Here is a 20,891-nt window from a genome sequence, read left to right on the forward strand (position 1 = left end):
TCAACTAGCATTCAGCTGCTGGCCTTCAACTAGCATTCAGCTGCTGGCCTTCAACTAGCATTCAGCTGCTGGCCTTCAACTAGCATTCAGCTGCTGGCCTTCAACTAGCATTCAGCTGCTGGCCTTCAACTAGCATTCAGCTGCTGGCCTTCAACTAGCATTCAGCTGCTGGCCTTCAACTAGCATTCAGCTGCTGGCCTTCAACTAGCATTCAGCTGCTGGCCTTCAACTAGCATTCAGCTGCTGGCCTTCAACTAGCATTCAGCTGCTGGCCTTCAACTAGCATTCAGCTGCTGGCCTTCAACTAGCATTCAGCTGCTGGCCTTCAACTAGCATTCAGCTGCTGGCCTTCAACTAGCATTCAGCTGCTGGCCTTCAACTAGCATTCAGCTGCTGGCCTTCAAGTAGCCTTCATAGCCTTCAGCTACAGGCATTCAGCTATCTTTAAAATTGGCCACAAAACAAACAATGCTCATCGATTTGGATGTAACTTGCTGATGCACAAATTGGAATATATCGAAACTGCACAAGGCGTGTAAAGCCATAACCAGATAGAAGGCAACAACTCAACTCACTAACTTGTGTAAGGCAACAGTTGACAGGGGCTATAAGATCATATTTACCAAGAGACAGGATGTCTGCTGCACGTGCAAAGGCAAGAGAACCATCATGGCAGCTATAGTTGACTATAGTGAAAGGAGGTCATAAGGCATTTGGGTTCTTCTAAACACTGTATACCACATACCCTAAGAACATGTACGTCACTAGACATTACACACATTGCTGGAGAGAGTATAGAAATGCTTGCATTGATGATGGCAAAGGCACAAATATGTAAAGAGACCAATGACAGCTCACATGTTTGAGTAGTGCCGACAACTCACGTTTTAGCTTTGAGTAGTGCCGACAACTCACGTTTCAGCTTTGAGTAGTGCCGACAACTCACAAGTTTCAGCTCTGATTAGGGCCTACAACTCACACATTTCAGCTCAGAGTATTGTCACACCATAGTTCAATGTCCCCCCTGGGAAAGTCTCCACTTTAAGATGTGGTGATGTTTGGTGCTAAGTGACTAGGCACGTGCATGTGTCAATGTCAGATGGTAAGGCCATCCAGAGGTCTCAATGTCCATTGTTAAGTACACCATAAACATACAAACTAGGTACCGTTTTTGACAAGACAGCTTTTTGACTGCAGCCTTTTTTAAACTCACAATCTTCAACACATTCTTCATATCGTGCTAATTGTGTTTTCTAGTGCTTTTGTCAGGCTGACAAGGGAAGTGGGATCAAACTGAACTCAAGAATCAAATGGGTTGGAAGTGTAGGACGTCTTCTGTACAGTGCTATGCACAATCTTATGCAACATTAGAACAAAAGTTTGCCTATTTTACAGTTAGTAGCCAAATGTACACTCATTTACAAAAGAGCTGCTAAGTGATATGTAACAAAAACAAACAGAGTTGAAGCTGTGTTAGATGGTTGTCATTTTGAACTTCCATGTGTCAAAGAGCCAAGGTCCAGGACCTAGCCTGGTACCAGATCTGTACATTATGTGCTTAGACAATTATTCTTCTCTCTGACGAGGAGTTAGCCGAAAATACATACATTTGGGACCCGGTCACCTAGGTAAGAGCTCTTACATTATGAAAGAACGGACGACTACAGTCCAACTGTGCATTTACTGTCTTTCATTTTCAAGTCCTTCCGATGTTTGGCAAAATGGCTTCCAGATGTTTTTTTCTCCTCAGGGTTGTGTTCGAGACCACAACGCTACCAAGTCATTTTTTATCTGATTCCGTTTGTATGTTTCTTCTTCTTCCATTCCTTTTTTGGGGGGGTTGGTTTCCACGGCAACCAAGTTGTTCTTCTTTTGAGTTTCTTTTTTCCCTTCTTCTTCGTCTTGGATGGCAGCACAGTGTTGAGGTCGGAATCTTCGGAACAGGAAGCCAGGAACTTAGGTCATCGAGATGAGGTCATCATCATAGGATTGGAAAGGACGTTTCAGTAGCATTAGGGTTAAAATGACCTTCATCGTTTTTTGTTTGTCACTTTTTCAAACAAAAATCTCTCTCTCTTTAAATGCAATTCTTCATATCCACTTCTTCTTCTTCTACTAGTCATGCCAGGTCTTCTTCCAGGCTCACCATCTGTCTCTGTGAAGGGAGACAGAAAATAACGATAAACACAAAGTCACACAACACTGAAAACCGCTACATGCAGTATTTCATAGGCTATACCATAATCAACGGTCACATGCTTTTTGTTAGCCACTGCAGAATACCTGCAGGATTGGGGTCAATTCCATTTAAACTCAGTTCAGGAAATTAAGTGGATTGCAACTCCACATAGGAAAACGATGGGCAAATCATTCCATTATTTTACTTAATCGAAATGGAATTGATCTTAACACAGTATGAGAATTTAAATGTTATGAACTCTAACCCTGGTGACACGTGTAGTCTACATAAGTAATATGACAGTGACTGGGTTGCTTGGTGGGTTGCTAGGTGACAGTGACAGTACCTGTGGGTAGGTGTATCCGTCCTGGCTGTGGTTTCTACAGATGTGCAACTCGTCCTCTGTGGTCTTCTGGTACACGGGGTTGTCAAAGTGGATGGTGTTGGTGTTCTTCAGCCTCCAGTGTCTCCATAGCAACACTGCACCAAACAGCACCAGGCACATCATCACTGGAGAGAGGAGATAGGGGGTCAAAGGTCAGTTCTTGTAATTGTTGTTGTTGATAAAGTATGGTAGGTAAAGCCAGTTTAACTTTTACAATGATGTGTTTTACTGAGTGTACAAAACATTAGAAACACCTTCCTAATATTGAGTTACACCCCCTTTTGCCCTCAGAACAGCCTCAATTTGTCAGGGCATGGACTCTACAAGGTGTCAAAAGCATTCCACAGGGAGGCTGGCCCATGTTGACTCCAATGCTTCCCACAGTCAAGTTGGCTGGATGTCCTTTGGGTGGTGGACCATTCTTGATACACACAGAAAACGGTCAAAAACCCAGCCACGTTGCAGTTTTGACACACTCAAACCGGTGCACCTGGCACCTACTACCATACCCCGTTCAAAGGCACTTAAACTTTTGTCTTGCCCATTCACCCTCTGAATGGCACACGTACACAATCCATATCTCAAATGTCTCAAGGCTTGTCTCCTCCCCTTCATCTACACTGATTGAAGTGGATTTAACACGCAACATAAATAATGGATCATAGCTTTCACCTGGTCAGTCTCATGGAAAGAGCAAGTGATCCTAATGTTTTGTACACTCAGTGTATATCAACACGTAAGTCAACACATAAACAGAGAGTAGGTTACTACAGTACTACTGTATTTATCAGTGCACTAGACATTATGCTGATACTACAAGGTAAAATACTCACTGATAGGTAAGACAATGTAGAGCACAGTATGGTGTGATGCCTCAGCTACTTTGGGCATGGCAACATAGCCACTTTGACCTGTGACCGCAGTTTCCTGTGGACTGTGAGTGGTCGAGGACCTTTCAGGGTCCTGAGGCTGGGCCCGGCGGGCAAAGGAGGTAGCTGTAGTTGAAGTGGGACCAGCTGGCTGTTTGGTTGGGGCCCTGGTAGGGATGGGGGCTGCAGTTTTGGGAGTGGTGGGGGGAGCGGTAGTTGAAGTGGGACCAGCTGGCTGTTTGGTTGGGGCCCTGGTAGGGATGGGGGCTGCAGTTTTGGGAGTGGTGGGGGGAGCGGTAGTTGTTGGAGCTGTTGAGATAAGAGACGGGGGTAAAGGTCACCGAAGGTTAAAGGTTAGACACACAAGAACGTGTCAGTTGGTTTGAGAAAAGGTTCAATGACCATGAACAGTGAGTATGAGGATAAACACTAACACTTTGACATCCAATGGCTTTTGAACTAGCTTTTAACTACAAAATATTTGGTCTTAAACGGATTTTAATGACGATTAATAATGAAAATATGAATAACATTCCACCCATGAGGTGGGCGATCTGGTCATTTAACTGCAGGAAAGGGGTCTACAGTGCAAGAGTTGCACCCTTCTTCTCTAAAGTTCCATAGGGTTCGACAGAGGAAAACACATACCTGCCACACACTTCCTCATGTCCAGGCCGAGGGTCATGTGATCAGGACAGGCACAGGTGTATTTGGGGGAGTGTTGGTTGATCTGGGGAGCAGGCAGACATAGGAACTCACAACCTCCATTCACAAAGTTTTTCTCTGTGCACCAGTTCTTTCCTATAAGAGAGAGAGAGAAGGGGGGGAGAGAGAGAGAGAGAGAGTGTTAGACCACCTGATTCAGCTTTTAAAGTTAATTACAGTTATTCATATGAGATTTGTTATGTTTTTAAAAAGTGTGCGTTGCCATACCGATGGGCTGCTTGAGGTTGTGGTATACAATGATGTCCTCTGGCTGCATCAGGTCTTCCGCCAGTACAGTGATGTCATTTCCTGTCAGGCGGTTGGCGCTCATGACCGCTCTGTCGCCCATGTCGGTCCAGAATACTTTCTCCTGTGAAACAAATGAGAGAAACCAGAAAAAGAGAGACAGGAAGAAAAACTAGGTTACCCAAAGTTAAACAACTGTACATAGTCAGTACATACAGTACTTAAAGTTAACCAACTGTACATAGTCAGTACATACAGTACTTACAAAGTTAAACAACTGTCCATAGTCAGTACATACAGTACTTACAAAGTTAACCAACAGTCCATACAGTACTTACAAAGTTAAACAACTGTACATAGTCAGTACATACAGTACTTACAAAGTTAACTAACTGCCCATAGTCAGTACATACAGTACTTAAAGTTAACCAACAGTCCATACAGTACTTACAAAGTTAAACAACTGTACATAGTCAGTACATACAGTACTTAAAGTTAAACAACTGTACATAGTCAGTACATACAGTACTTACAAAGTTAAACAACTGTCCATAGTTAGTACATACAGTACTTACAAACCAACTGTACAAGCAAAATACATAGCGTACTTACAAATCCATCCACAAACAAAGACTTAATGTATCTGTCCTAATTTAAATGGGGGAAACCAACAGTTTCAGATATGGGGCTTATTAACCTCCTATGGCCTGGATACTGTAAGATCAGTTTGGTCTCCATTCAGCAGCTACATGGATGGATTTCTGTAATACAGCTAAAGCTGGCTAGCTGCATGGCTGAACTCATTAACCAGGCTGGTGTATAAGACTCTGAACCTGGAAATCCCCTTTAATTATAGCTACCACAGCCAGGTTGGTGTGGGCTGGAGGGGGGAGACCATGGTGCTCGACCCAGGGACCTAGAGGTGGTTCTGGGGCCACAGCCAGGGTAGAGGGGGAAGACCATGGTGCTCGACCCAGGGACCTAGAGGAGGTTCTGAGGTTGGATTGTAACCATTGCCCTCATGGACTGGACTCTACTGGTTCAGTTAAGTCTCCCTTTCCCGTCCTACAGTTCCTCTAGGACCTGTCCATAACTATACTCCAGATGGAACTCCAGTTAGGGAGACCTTAACATTCTATCACCATTTACCTCGAAGACGGCGACAGAGAGGGGGTGAGCCAGCTTGTCCTCGTTGTAGATAAGTGTGTGTCGTCCTTCTCCGTTTACGCCGATGCTGGAGAGGGTGTGCATCTTAGAGTCCACCCAGTACAGACGCTGGTTAACCATGTCTGTTCGAGAGGCACAGAGCGTTAGAGAAATCCAACTGTATAATCATTACCTTATAAACAATGCCTCCACGCATGATAACGAGGCAGATTATTTGAATGCATTTAAATAATGTACACCTACAGTATGATATAACTTCCAACAATAACACAACACAAAATCTCAACTGTTCTGTATACGAGTATAAGAATCACGTGAGACAGCCAATGTGTCCAATCACACCAATGTGTCCAATCACACATCACTACATTGCAGTGTCCAATCAGTGGACTCTTCTTACCAAGCGTGATGCCGTTGGGCCACATGATGTTGTCCGTTACCAAGGCGACGCGGTCAGCACCGTTCAGCCCACTCTTCTCGATCTTGGCCTCGTTGCCCCAGTCAGTCCAGTACATGAAGCTGGAAACAGACAGTACCGTCAGTCAAAACTCCTACCTCGAACACACTTCAGCACAACGTCTGGAAGTCTTTAGAGAAAGTCACACACACACTGACACGTTGAGCTTCTGCCATGTTTCTTGTTGCGAAAGAGATCCTCACTCATTCAATTATTCCAATATGTTCGACAACAAAAGCATCCTGTCGAAGATTTACCTATTTGGTTTCCATGGCAGTCAACGCCCTATTGAGCATGATCCTAATGAATTCAGATCAATAGCCTATGACCCAAACAAGGTTAATAGAATCAATCAAAACCAAAGTGTCTTACTTATTGGCTGGGTCCACCACGATGCTTCTTGGTTTCTCCAGTCCTTCGCTGATCAGTGTCTTTCGCCGTGTTCCGTCCGTGGTTGCCACGGAGATGGTCTGGAGCACGCTGTCCGTCCAATAGATGTTACCGTGAATCCAGTCGACGGCCAGACACTCCGGCGCCTCCATCTGGCTGTCAATCACCACGTTGTGGTGGGAGGAGTCCCCTGCCAAGTTCATGTCGGCGCTGGGGAAGGGGCGGGACAAAATAGATGTTTGTTAACGAACAAATACTGTATATTGTCTGTTTGCAGATATATATATATATATACACACAAACACACACACTCCCCTTCCCCCAGTAGGTCCTCACCTGTAGATCTTCTTGTGGTACAGGTCAGACCAGAAGATCTTGTGTCCAGGCATGTCCATGTCCAGGGCCACCACGTTCTTCAGTCTGGGGATGAGAGGAACGTACTCTCTACGGTCCACAGTCATCTTCCTCACCTCGTGGCGGTTGGTGAACAACAGGTAGGGGACAGTACCTGGAAGACATACCATTATATTTAGAAAGTTTTAGATTTCGACCTCAAGTCTGCCACTTTACTTAACTATATTTACATCACATTTAGAAAGTTGTCGTTTAATAATGAGGCCTCAGAGAAACTACCTAAACCTCTTCTTAACTTTGATTTGTTCAGACTACATCAGAATTCCTCCCAAGGCTCTGTTCATATATCCACACTAGCAAGTAATCTATCAAGCATCCATTCTAAGTGGTATGCTGGGGTGGCTGTCGGAATGTAGCTTAGCTAGTGTGTCCCTCCATCTCACACGTACCTGTGGCAGCCTTGCAGGTCTTGGTCTTGGGGTCCAGTTCGTAGCCCTCCTCACACTCACACTTGTAACTTCCCAGGATGTTCACACAGATCTGGGTACAGGTGTCTGGGTCAGCACACTCATCAATGTCTATAGCAGGAGGAAAACAGGGTTAGAGGTCAGAAGATAGGGTCAGGGGTCAGTTGTGGCAATTCATAGTATGATTTGATCCAAATCCAATGTCCTGTGATCTTATCTGGTTGATAAGATCGTGTCACTATAGTGACTTAGAGCTCAGTCATTACAATCTTCTGTGCTGAGTTCAGAGTCTTAGAAAAGTGTCGTATAAATGTTTATTTCCGCACACCTTCACATTTCTTGTTGTCCTTCCCCAGACTGTACCCAGCAGGACAGGAGCAATTGAAGCCAATCTTCAGGTCGGTACAGGTGTGAGAGCAACCGCCGTTATTGGTCAAACACTCGTTGTTGCCTGCAGAATCAGACCGGAAATCAGTTAGAAGAAGTATATCTATCTAGAAATCGATAAGAAACAACCATCATCCTCAATGTCCATGATGACAGCCTTTTTCCTTAGGCAAGACTAAACCAGTCACCTCACTCTTTACAACCACTAACTAGTTTGGCCAGACCAGACTGGCCTGAACCACTTGGCTAGCTGTCTCCATCATATTTTCCTAGCTGGGATGTGGTCTCTCTCCTCTGTTTTCCACTGAATGGTATGTGGGTGTGAAGGGAGTTCCCTATGGGCCCAGGGTCAAAAGTAGTGGCCCAAACAGGGACTAGGGTGCCATTTGGGACGCAGCATATGTCCACGGTTCCAACTCACCACACTCCCTGATAGGTTCGTCGGACATGTCTCGGCAGTCTTTCTGCCCGTTGCACACCTTGTCCACGGTGACGCACTCCCCACTCTTACACCTGAAGTTATTCGGACCCTCACACACATCCACTGGGGGGAGAATAAGAAAGAGGAGAATATTATTAGACATATAGTACAGCTATAGGGAGTGTGTGTGTGTGTGTGTGTGTGTGTGTGTGTGTGTGTGTGTGTGTGTGTGTGTGTGTGTGTGTGTGTGTGTGTGTGTGTGTGTGTGTGTGTGTGTTCATTAGGGCTGAGCCTCACCGCTCCTGCAGTCGATCTCATCGCTCAGATCCTTGCAGTCAAACTGGTGGTCACACTGACGGCTACCATGGACACAGGAGCCATCGTTACACTGAAACTCATCTGGCTGGCAAGTGGGCCGACCTACCGAGAGAGAGAGAGGTTAGATAAACAATACAACAAGACAGATGGACAGAAAAAGAGCGATTGGGATTTTCTCTTAAGAGTCCCTTAGTTTAGTATCTGTTCATACAGTATATCTTGGAAGATGAACATTTGTTTTTGTAAACACTTAACTAAATAAGCATATTTCTGTCTTTGGAAGAAAAGAAAAATGTTTCAGAGAGAAACGACAGAAGCAGAGTACAATATTGTCAAAAAACCTTCCACTCACTGCAGTTGGTTTCATCTGAATTATCCTGACAGTCCTTGCCTCCATCGCAGCTCCAACTCCTATGGATACACTCCCCACTCCCACAGTGGAATTCATGTGGCCCACAGGGCTTTGTTGTCGGTTTGGTGTCCCTCCCGCCACAGTTCTGGGGCCACTCGTCTGAACCGTCGGCACAATCGGCGTCGCCGTCGCAGGCCCAGAGACGCGGTACACACACTGTGTTGTTACACTGGAAGGCGTTGGGACCGCAGGTGACGGCGGGACAGGAAGTCTCGTCAGAACCATCGGAACAGTCGTTGTCCTTGTCGCACACGAAGGAGGCGGCGATGCACTGACCGTTGGCGCAGCGGAACTCGTCGTCCGTGCAGTTCTTTGCGGCTGGAGGGAGGAAGGGAGATGGAAGGGAGATGGAGGGAGGAAGGGTTAGGAATATGGAACTGGGACTGGGTGATACAGTATTTGTACTCGTGTCTTTAGGATGTTATTATATCTATAAATAATATTATTGTCACTAAAAGAACGAGAGGTTTTTGTCTAAGGGTTCAATGGGCGCAGAGTAGACACAAGGACCATAGTCATGTGGTGATAGTACCAGTTAGTGATTACAAACTGAAGTCTTAACACATCATCATGCACTAACTACAGAGGTAATCAGAGATGAACAGAACAGTTTGTCCTCAGTATGGTGATGACTACAGTCTATCAGGCATGACGACGATAGAAGAGTTGGCTACAGCATATACACTATTGGACTAGACTAGTGAATGCAAATATGTAGGATTTTAATTTGAGACAGTTTGCTACAGCAGGAAAATAATCCTGCAGCAACATGAAATGTGAATTATTACGTGGATTATAATTAATGGACATTTCTGTAGAGGTTGATACATTTTTCGTAAGGAAAAATCAAGTCAAATTTCAAAGTGGAAATTACAAACTTCATAAGCCTTCTTAAACTTCAAATACACTACAAATGTTAGATGTCCTGCATTGCAGGAAAGTTCTCCTGCAACAGAGTGATCAAATTAAGATCCTACATCCGTACTGTTATCTTACCACAGCTCTTCTCATCAGCTCCATTGTCACAGTCATCTTTGCCATCACAGTGCCACGTTCCGGAGATACACTTGTTCAGTGGGCCTCCACAGCTGAACTCAGTGGGCAGGCAGGTCTTAGCCTCTGGAGACACAGCGAGACAGATAGAGACATTAGAGTCTGTGTGACACATCTTAGCAGCTATATCTTATCTGAAGAGGAGGAGGAGGACGACGAGAGGAGGAGGAGAACAGAGGAAGGAGAGTATGAAAAGAAAGAGGAGAGAGAAGAAGAGTAAAAGAGGAGGAAGAGTCAGTTACTCACCACAGGCGGCTGGCAGCTCGTCAGTTGCGTCACCACAGTCATCACCTCCGTCACACACCCACCGGCTGGTGATACATTTCCCGTTGCCACACCTGAACTGACTTGTCCCACATGTATACGCAGCATCTAGGGGAGGAAAAACCCAGGATAACTGTAAATGATTGGCAAACAGGACACAAGGTAGTACAAATATAATATACAAGGTAGACATTTTAACAGAGTGTATTTGATACTGACTCAGAGAGTTTTTACAATATAGGGCAATAATTCATTATACATATTTTCTGTCATGTGACACTAGTACCACATAACATTAGGCTCACGCAGAGGATAGAAAAGGTCTGTAGTAGTGACGGATGGTAACTAACATTTAACTAAGTAACTTCCCTCGGTTAGTTCATGTTCAACAACGCTCGCTGACAACAGAGGGCAGTCATCTGGCGGCCATTAAGATTGGGATTATATCTTGTTGTTGGTGAGAAGAACACATCCTCTACAATGTTTTGTAGTGTCCCTCTGGGACCAGCAATTATGTGTGATAAGAGCTATAGTAGTGAGAGTCCAAAGATAAAGGAACAGGATATGACGTAAAAAGAGCATTTCTAAACAGGAAGTGAAGGAGTTTCCCATGGGAGAGACCTCGTTGAACTCATCTGACAAATCAAAGTGAAGATGTCTTCAACAAGGAAGTGAGAGCTATCAGGTAGAGCTAGCATGGAGCCTTCAATATTCTGCAAGGTCTCGGTCACTAAGTCAGTTTCTCCCTCCACTGTGCCTGAGGCAACAGAGTATGAGTCAGAGCCCAAGGCTGTCTCTTTAAGACAATGGAAGGGGGGAGGAGTCATAATCACACCACCAGCTGCTGATTGGCCCTCGAGGGACATTCCTCAAAATACTCATAACAAGAGCACTAGTGAGAGCAACAGGGGGAGGTGGGGCACAACCGGTCACAACACCAGGAATTCTCTGAACTCAAGCTGTCGGATGTTGACACTTGTAATAGTAACCGCGGCTACACAGGCATGACTCAAGTCGTAAAGTCGGTTGCTACACAGAGAGTTAGTGAAGTAGACTCAGAAGATAGAGGGTGCTTGCTCCATCTATTGGCATGTGACGTCACCAATGCTCACACCTTCCTGTTAAGATGTGGGACTATAATATCATAAGACGATCTTGTATTGAGAAATGTTGAACTGACTTGATCAATCAGGGCTTTTCATGGGACAAAACGACTGTTGAAACCTGCTGAACCATTATGATACCCAGGCACTGTAACCGCCAGGACTGTGTCTGTGTTTCCAGTGAACCCAACACACACACACACACACACACACACACACACACACACACACACACACACACACACACACACACACACACACACACACACACACACACACACACACACACACACACACACACACACACACACACACACACACACACACACACACACAGATGTGGAAGTTCCAGGAATAGTTTCCCCCCCATCCTATTCCAGCTGTTCTTGGAGAGAGTGGTGATACATTTACGAGGCCGGCCAACTGTTAGCTCGCCCTGAGACTTATACAGTCTCTCAAGTGAAAACGGAGACGTTACTTGGCCCCGACACGCACTCTGCCTCTCTCTCTTTCCATGATCCTCTCTGTCTTCCCTCCCCCTTTCTTTCTCTCTCTCTGTCTGTCTCTCTCCTCTCATCTTTCCCCTATTTCTCTGTCTGTGTTTTAATTTTCTCTCCTGCTAATCTTCTGTCCCATCATCTACAAATGTACAAGCCTCTCAAGCTGCATACTGTGTTCTCTCTACCATTCTCTCTCTAGGTCACAAGACGCTCAACCTCCAGCAGCATAGCCCACTGTACTCTCTCAACAGGCATCTGTGTGTACAGTATGTTAGACTGTACGTCACAACTATGTCTACCATTCTCTCTCTGGGTCACAAATCTCCATTCCCAAGCATACTGTACTGCACTCTCTCTTTGTAGCCTATACAATTAGATAAACATTGGGTAATAGAGGACTTGTACTGTATTCAGTCTCTAATTGAAATGCAGTGGGTGAGAGTTATTTTCCCAGGATGTTGTAAGTCATTTATCTTTTAAAAAAGCCCAGCCAGTGTGAATGGAAACCTCTTTCCATTGACTTGCTTTGGATGTGAGACGTTATCAACGACAGAGGGCAAGTTTAGCTTACGTTTGAACCCAAAACCATCTGGCTGGAAAGGTTGGGCCACGCCATAGCAATACATACCCCTCTCTCCCAGTGTGGGTGTGTCGTGACGTCAGAGTGTATTTGTGTGCGTGTCGTGCATATCATTGATCGATAACTAAGCCATGCACTTGGCGTAGTAACCAAGCACAGAAGACGGAGGAAGTTTGTTTGTGGTACACTGTTCAGGTTACAGTTAATTATTATTAAACAATCATAAAATAGAAGTTTGGTTCCTGTCTACTTAACTTCCTTATGGGCCACTTAATGCAGTCCACCTACTGTCTGTACGCTTACTGTATGTACAGTGAGTCACCATATGGGCATTTTATTTGTCTTTGAGGTTGTGACTAAACTAAATCAAGATAACAAATATGGGGTGATTTCTCTGTCGCGTTTCCTTGAGGGATAATAGTTGTATTGTATTGCATTGGTTTTCTTCACAATTACTCCAGAAAATAATTGTCTTGGGGAATCGACTTCAAAGTGAGTGGGAAAATCCTGTTGTATTTCGAGTGGAACGTTACTTTAACAAATCTACACAGTTCTACCAGCAGGGTACTTTCCATTAGTTACAACAAATCACATTCAAACTAGCTCTGCATGCAGCCTGTAAACTATTGCACAATGATCTCAGATTCTAAGAACCAAAAAGCCATTAAGCAACCTTCCTTATTCACCAATCAGCACATTCTTAGGTGTCTCTCTGCCCGCCCGCCTGCCTGCCCGCCTGCATGTCTGTCTTGCAAATGGAATTACCGGCAAGTCACCTGATTCGCATTCTCCTTCCTATGCCTGACGCCATCCCCACACAATTTGACCCACGGGGGAGGAGAGGCAGAGACAAATAGACAGAGCGAGGCAGACAGACAGAGCGAGGCAGAGACAAATAGACAGAGCGAGGCAGAGACAAATAGACAGAGCGAGGCAGAGACAAATAGACAGAGCGAGGCAGAGACAAATAGACAGAGCGAGGCAGAGACAAATAGACAGAGCGAGGCAGAGACAAATAGACAGAGCGAGGCAGAGACAAATAGACAGAGCGAGGCAGGGACAAATAGACAGAGCGAGGCAGAGACAAATAGACAGAGCGAGGCAGAGACAAATAGACAGAGCGAGGCAGAGACAAATAGACAGAGCGAGGCAGAGACAAATAGACAGAGCGAGGCAGAGACAAATAGACAGAGCGAGGCAGAGACTAGTGATGAGGAGGTTGACTTATAACCTGCAGTCCCAGCAGTTATATCCGCGGGGCGGACGGGTTCATGGTCATTAAATATTGGCGGATGTGTGTGGCAGGCAGGTTAAATAAAGAGAAACAATACCTTCAAAACATCCATCAATGTATAATTCTAGTGCAATTTCTATCAACAGGCTACATTGGGCTTCTTATTTTATTATTGTAGGCTATCTGGCATTAGTGCAGAAGACTAAGCTTTACGGCCTAGCTGCCCTCCAAATAGCCTACACAGCCAATCGCCAAATGCTTTCGGGAAACAGGCAGAAAAAGTTAAGGACATGGTTGAAATTTCATTCAATAAGACAAAAGCTGCAAAAGGAGAGTTGAAAATAAGGAGAAGGGAGGGCCTGAAAATAAATGTTTGGGAAAGATTTGGTGAAGTAGTGAAAGAGGAGGATAGCAGTGCTGCTATGTGATTGTGAGACACTATACAAATTTGACAGTCACAAGACGGGACTTAAAATAGGCCTATGTCAAGGGAACTGTAGCCTACTGTTCAGAAGGGTTAAATGTAAACTGAGATCTGGACACTGACTGTAGGTCTATAACCTCTCACAGAGCCTTAATAATAACTCCTGCAGAACTAAGCCTTTCTTGCAGGTAAATTATAAAGCAGATGTAGGCTGAATTTGGACTTGGAAACAGGAGTGGAGAAATAGGATTTCTTTCTGCATCTTGAGAGAATGCATTGCTCAGTTAGATACCGTCTGTAGAGGTGCTGTCTTCATCATACAATCTGATAGTATTTCAACCTTTGACTCCTGAACAGGAACAGGACAGGACTATTTGCATTGTGTGCCCGCCTCCCACCCCTCTTTTACGCTGCTGCTACTCTCTGTTTACCATATATGCACAGTCACTTTAACTATACATTCATGTACATATGTACATACTACCTCAATTGGCCCGACCAACCAGTGCTCCCGCACATTGGCTAACCGGGCTATCTGCATTGTGTCCCGCCACCCACCATCCACCAACCCGTTTTTATGCTACTGCTACTCTCTGTTCATCATATATGCAGTCACTTTAACCATATCTACATACTACCTCAATCAGCCTGACTAACCGGTGTCTGTATGTAGCCTCGCTACTGTTTTCACTGTCTTTTTACTGTTGTTTTTACTTCTCTACTTACCTATAGTTCACCTAATACCTTTTTTGCACTATTGGTTAGAGCCTGTAAGTAAGCATTTCACTGTAAGGTCTACTACACCTGTTGTATTCGGCGCACGTGACAAATACACTTAGATTTCATTTGAGCCACATAAAATGTGCATCGAAGCCCAACTGAAATCTGATCAGAAACACGTTGGGTCGTTTTCACAGCTTTCTTTTTCTTACAACTGGTCAAACTGATGTCAAAAAATATTCTGCCGTCTTTGACTGTAGCCTGTAGCGCATGTTCTATATTTGTGGGTTGGGTGTGGGCCTCAGATTTACACTTGATCTGGCGGTTGTGGATGGCTTATTAGCAATTGCGGGCGGGTGTTGGTGAATAAACAGCTGACCCGTGCACCTTTAGCAGAGACACACAGCTGACCCGTGCACCTTTAGCAGAGACACACAGCTGACCCGTGCACCTTTAGCAGAGACACACAGCTGACCCGTGCACCTTTAGCAGAGACACACAGCTGACCACAGCTGCCATCCGGACAGGGCCTTAATGTAGTTAGGTGCTTGTTGGATGCGGCCAATTTACTGTAAAGGCCTATCCACTGCTGCCGGCTCACAGTTAAATAGAGGAAGCTCTATTTGCAGACAGACAGTGCTCACTTCTTGTAATGTACGCCTACTGTCTTCAAAGGTTAGTATCATGACCAAGTTACATCATGACCTGAATAGACCTTCATATGACTGCCAACATACAACGGAAATCACTTTGATTTAGCCGTGCTGATGAGCGAGGAGAGACAGAGCGAGAGAGATAGAAAGAGACATTGAAGGAGAGAGAAAAAGAGAGAGAAAGTTAGAGAGGGACAGAAAGAGAGAGCGGGAGAGAGGGAGACAAAAAGAGAGAGAGAGAGAGAAACATTTTATAGAGAGAGTCCCCACCTCCCAATCTTCATCAGGTTCTATTAATAAACACTGCCTGCCTGCTTGATGACAACTTGACCATGTAAGGTCATTCAACGTTGGTGTTTTTGCTACGGATGGAAGAGAAGAACATGCTCACTAAAAACCAGACCCTAGTCTGCAATAGACTTTCCAATAGCCCCAAATGTCATCCATGTAACCTTTTATATATTTGAACTGGAAAGCTGCAGCCCGCCTGGTGTTCAACCTTCTCAAGTTCTCCCATGTCACCCCGCTCCTCCGCACACTCCACACTGGCTTCCAGTCGAAGATCACATCCACTACAAGACCATGGTACTTTCCTACGTAGCTGCAAGAGGAACTGCCCCTCCCTACCTTCAGGCTATGCGCAAACCCTACACCCCAACCCGAGTACTCCGTTCTGCCGCCTCTGGTCTCTTGGCCCTCCCACCCCTACGGGAGGGCAGCTCCCGCTCAGCCCTGTCAAAGCTCTTCTCTATCCTGGCACCCCAATGGTGGAACCATCTTCCCCCTGAAGCTAGGACAGCAGAGTCCTGCCCATCTTCAGAGAACATCTGAAACCCTACCTCTTCAAACAGTATCTTAAGTAATCCAACAACACTAGCACGCGACTCCTCCCCCTTACTAGCTCTGACTTTGCTGATAGCTCCTTTTATTGAGGAAAAACGTACTTACTACGACTGAGATGGGTGGTTGTCCCACCTAGCTATCTTAAGATGAATGAATCCAACTGTGAGTCACTCTGGACAAGAGCGTCTGCTAAATGACTAAAATGTCAATGTAAAACTACAGCTGAAAAGACTATATTGTTTAGCAGGAAAACCAACAGTCTCTGCAGCTTTAGTTGATGTGTATGAAAGGCTACACTAGATGACAACAGGAGGACGGTCCATATAGGTCAAAGGCGGGGCTAATATTGGAGTCCTCATCAACGCCCTTGTCATTGTGTGTGACAGGCTTGTTTCTTTAAGTTAGTTTGCCTATGCATTTCTGCTTGTTTTGGCACGTGGGCAGTGGCACACACAAACACACACACACCCACACACACACGGCGAGAAAAGTGTTTGTATGTATACACAAATCTTGCCAAAGGTCAGGGCTTGGTCTTTCCATAGCCACAGATTAATTTAGAACTAGGTGACACGTGCACTGATGGTCGTCTGTCAAGACGCTAAACCAACAGAACTCAGTCTGTACTAGTTCAGCTAACTGCATTTTTGGTTTAAAGTCATTCATCTAACTGCACTTGGTTTATACTAGTTAATCTAACTGCACTTGGTTTATACTAGTTCATCCAATTCCACTTGGACCTTCATTGTGAGGTTATTAAGGGTGTTTTTGCATGCCACTGGTGACTGATTGAGAGATCTGGTGTGTTAGGAGAATGTACATCATGCTATGCCTATCAGATGCTCTTGGGGCTGCATGATTCATATGGGGATTATTCTAGAATCTATTCTATTCTAAAACCACTGATGCAACTCTACAGGGATTTTCCCGTTATTCTTCATGGTGTCAACTAATACAGCCCCTTGGGGCTCCACACATACAGTAACAGCAGACCTACTGCTGGGGCCCCACATATACAGTAACAGCAGACCTACTGTTGGGACCCCACATATACAGTAACAGCAGACCTACTGTTGGGACCCCACATATACAGTAACAGCAGACCTACAGTACTGTTGGGATCCCACATATACAGTAACAGCAGACCTACTGTTGGGATCCCACATATACAGTAACAGCAGACCTACTGTTGGGATCCCACATATACAGTAACAGCAGACCTACAGTACTGTTGGGATCCCACATATACAGTAACAGCAGACCTACTGTTGGGATCCCACATATACAGTAACAGCAGACCTACTGTTGGGATCCCACATATACAGTAACAGCAGACCTACAGTACTGTTGGGATCCCACATATACAGTAACAGCAGACCTACTGTTGGGACCCCACATATACAGTAACAGCACACCTACAGTACTGCTGGGGCCCCACACATACAGTAACAGCAGACCTACAGTACTGCTGGGGCCCCACACATACAGTAACAGCAGACCTACAGTACTGCTGGGGCCCCACACATACAGTAACAGCAGACCTACTGTTGGGGCCCCACACATACAGTAACAGCAGACCTACAGTACTGCTGGGGCCCCACACATACAGTAACAGCAGACCTACAGTACTGCTAAGGCCCCACACATACAGTAACAGCAGACCTACAGTACTGCTGGGGCCCCACACATACAGTAACAGCAGACCTACAGTACTGCTGGGGCCCCACACATACAGTAACAGCAGACCTACAGTACTGCTGGGGCCCCACACATACAGTAACAGCTGACCTACTGTTGGGGCCCCACACACACATACACTCATGGACATACACACTCTGCACATGTCAGCAGCAGATTTAATCGCTACATTAATGTATACCTTGAACTATAAACATTGGATGGAAGTTCTAATCTTCAAATCCCTGGGAGCAGGAGCTAGTCTGCATCGCAAATGGCATAGTCCCATAGGGCTCTGGTCAAAAGTAGTGCACTTTAAAGGAAATATGTTGCCATTTGGGATGCAACCTTAAAGATTGAGGGATTACAGTAGAACGGGGTGGCAGAATGGAGCCACAACTAGACTAATACACAACACACTATTAACCTAGAGGCCGGTAAGTTCACCCTTAGCCTACCTACTGAAACCAATAAGGAATTTGCCTCGACTGCTGTTAATGCATTGCAATACAATGTAATACATTGTAATAATGTTAGCAAATAAGTTAATGGACATGTGAGTCGTATGATAGTGTGTTTAGTTCCTACTGTGGGTTGCCACAGAAGTAAAGGTGAAGGAAGTTGGTGGGTTTTTATCATATCAAGACATCTAAAGGAAGCAGACTTTGCTTGAGGTGATAAACATATCCTAATAACATGCATCTATTAATACGCCTATTACATTTCATTGTTGATGACAAAAGCTATGATTTTAAATGCCAATTGAGAATGTATTTTGACATAAGCTACATCTAACCTATAAATGCATAAAATGAGTGATCAGGAAGGTCTGCAACAATCAGAATATTGTAGCAAAATAGGCTATCCAAAGGTGTAATATAAAACCATTCCTGTAAAAATCGAAGTTGTTCTATTTCCTCCATACATGGCACAGAAGCTGGGCTAAATAACCTCTTGCCACACGGTATAGATGCTGGGCTAGACGCCCTTTTGCCGCGCCCTTTCTCGTTGACAACCGCCTTTTTCCTCCAACACATCAAGCCCACAGGTAAAACCAGACAGCCTTGACAAGTAGGTCTACCGGATGTGACGAGCCTATTTCGCATTCGGATTGGCTCGCGGCTACATACTATTTGAAGAACAGCCAATCGACTTACCGAGCGTAGCTTCCGTTCATACGAACGAAATAGATACATTTTAACTTTTATAGATAAGCTATCATTTTCGTTGACAATATGTTTAAGTTCATCTTTAATCGGATTTGGAAGGGAAGATGTCTTGAAAAGCTGTTAGCTAGCGCTTGACTCTCAATGTCAAGAACATGCCCCCTTCCTGCGCACTAAACCCACTATTACAAGTTCAGCCTAGGACACGAGGGTATAAACATTGGTTTAATCATTCGACTGGTATTAAATCACCAAAATCGAAATTAATTCAGAAAATGTAAATTTAGCCATTTATTCTGTGAGCAGCACGGTTGCATTTGCAATTCCATGTCAGACATAAAATAAAAAGCTGACTGAAATATAGGCAATTGACAACTATGTCATGTTATAAGTAATTTAAAGATGTCATATTTCATGTCAGATCGTTTAGACTAGAGAACCCCAAGGGCAAAACCCGCTCTGCACTCAGCCGGAGTCAGCCCCAAAAATACGCATCATAAGCATCTTGCATGATACAATTGACTTCACATCCTTACCTGTAGGAGCAAAACAGTGGGAAAGCAACACCAGGCAACATGCCGTCAGCCCGGTGATTCCCACACGAGTCGGTAGCATCTTTTCTCCTTTGGGCTTCCACGCAAACCGAAGTGTTTCTTCTTGGTCTAATATCGACCACCCGGCACGCAAAATGTTTGACAGCTAGCCTACTGAACAGCACTATTTCAACTCAACTGAGAGATGCTTCTATATCTTTGTGGATGTTGCAGTCACAGCTAAAACAAACTGGGATACACGAATGACTGTTGTTTGGGTATATAGAGAAGACTTACTGTGCGCCTGTGTCTAGGACTAGTGCCAGGGAGAAATATTAGATTTTTTGAGTCACTTCTGACTATTTCTATGTGGTCCTACAAGTGGGCGGGATCAGCAGAGTGGTGTGATACTTGAAATTCGACATCAGCACCGCAGGGGTGGAGCTACAGCAGTCACTGACAGAGAGTAAGCGAAAGAGAGTCACCCAACCACAATGTTACTGTTATCATTATCTGGCTGGGCTGGCTTCCCTGTCTTGCCTAGCCTGACCCAACTATCAATTTCAATTCAAGGGCTTTATTGTCATGGGAAATATATGTTGCCAAAGCAAGTGAAGTAGATAAAAGTGAAATAAACTCAACAAAAAAAGAAACGTCCCTTTTTCAGGACCCTGTTTTTCAAAGATCATTCGTAAAAATCCAAATAACTAAACAGATCTTCATTGTAAAGGGTTTAAACACTGTTTCTCATGCTTGTTCAATGAACCATAAACAATTCATGAACATGCACCTGTGGAACAGTCATTAAGACAATAACAGCTTACAGACGGTAGACAATTAAGGTCACAGTTATGAAAACGTAGGACACTAAAGAGGCCTTTCTACTGACTCTGAAAAACACCAAAAGAAAGATGCCCAGAGTCCCTGCTCATCTGCGTGAACGTGCCTTAGGCATGCTGCAGGGAGGCATGAGGACTGCAGATGTGGCCAGGGCAATACATTGCAATGTCCATACTGTGAGATGCCTAAGACAGCACTATAGGGAGACAGGACGGACAGCTGATCGTCCTCACAGTGGCAGACCACGTGTAACAACACCTGCACAGGATCGGTACATCCGAACATCACACCTCCGGGACAGGTACAGGATGGCAACAACAACTGCCCGAGTTACACCAGGAACGCACAATCCCTTCATCAGTGCTCAGACTGTCCGCAATAGGCTGAGAGAGGCTGGACTGATGGCTTGTAGGCCTGTTGTAAGGCAGGTCCTCACCAGACATCACCGGCAACAACGGGCACAAACACTATGGGCACAAACCCACCGTTGCTGGACCAGTCAGGACTGGCAAAAAGTGCTCTTCACTGACGAGTCACGGCATGA

At 45.0% G+C, this 20,891-nt stretch overlaps 1 protein-coding gene across 1 annotated transcript; it reads right to left on the reverse strand.

The window, feature by feature from the left end:
- Window positions 1-310: 310 nt before the first annotated feature.
- Window positions 311-19,900, reverse strand: LOC129842822 (low-density lipoprotein receptor-like). Its single transcript, XM_055911482.1, has 17 exons — window positions 19,511-19,900; window positions 10,057-10,182; window positions 9,754-9,876; window positions 8,698-9,075; window positions 8,325-8,447; window positions 8,028-8,150; window positions 7,548-7,670; window positions 7,202-7,330; window positions 6,735-6,906; window positions 6,381-6,608; window positions 5,952-6,070; window positions 5,534-5,673; window positions 4,367-4,508; window positions 4,082-4,234; window positions 3,398-3,742; window positions 2,526-2,689; window positions 311-2,155 (listed from the first exon to the last, which is right to left on the reverse strand). The coding sequence occupies exons 1-17, from the start codon at window positions 19,587-19,589 to the stop codon at window positions 2,120-2,122; spliced, it is 2,703 nt and encodes a 900-aa protein (XP_055767457.1). The 5' UTR covers window positions 19,590-19,900; the 3' UTR covers window positions 311-2,119.
- Between the last annotated feature and the right edge of the window lie 991 nt (window positions 19,901-20,891).

This window comes from Salvelinus fontinalis, unplaced genomic scaffold (assembly GCF_029448725.1).
Source record: "Salvelinus fontinalis isolate EN_2023a unplaced genomic scaffold, ASM2944872v1 scaffold_0070, whole genome shotgun sequence".
In the NCBI taxonomy this organism is placed as follows: Eukaryota; Metazoa; Chordata; class Actinopteri; order Salmoniformes; family Salmonidae; genus Salvelinus; species Salvelinus fontinalis.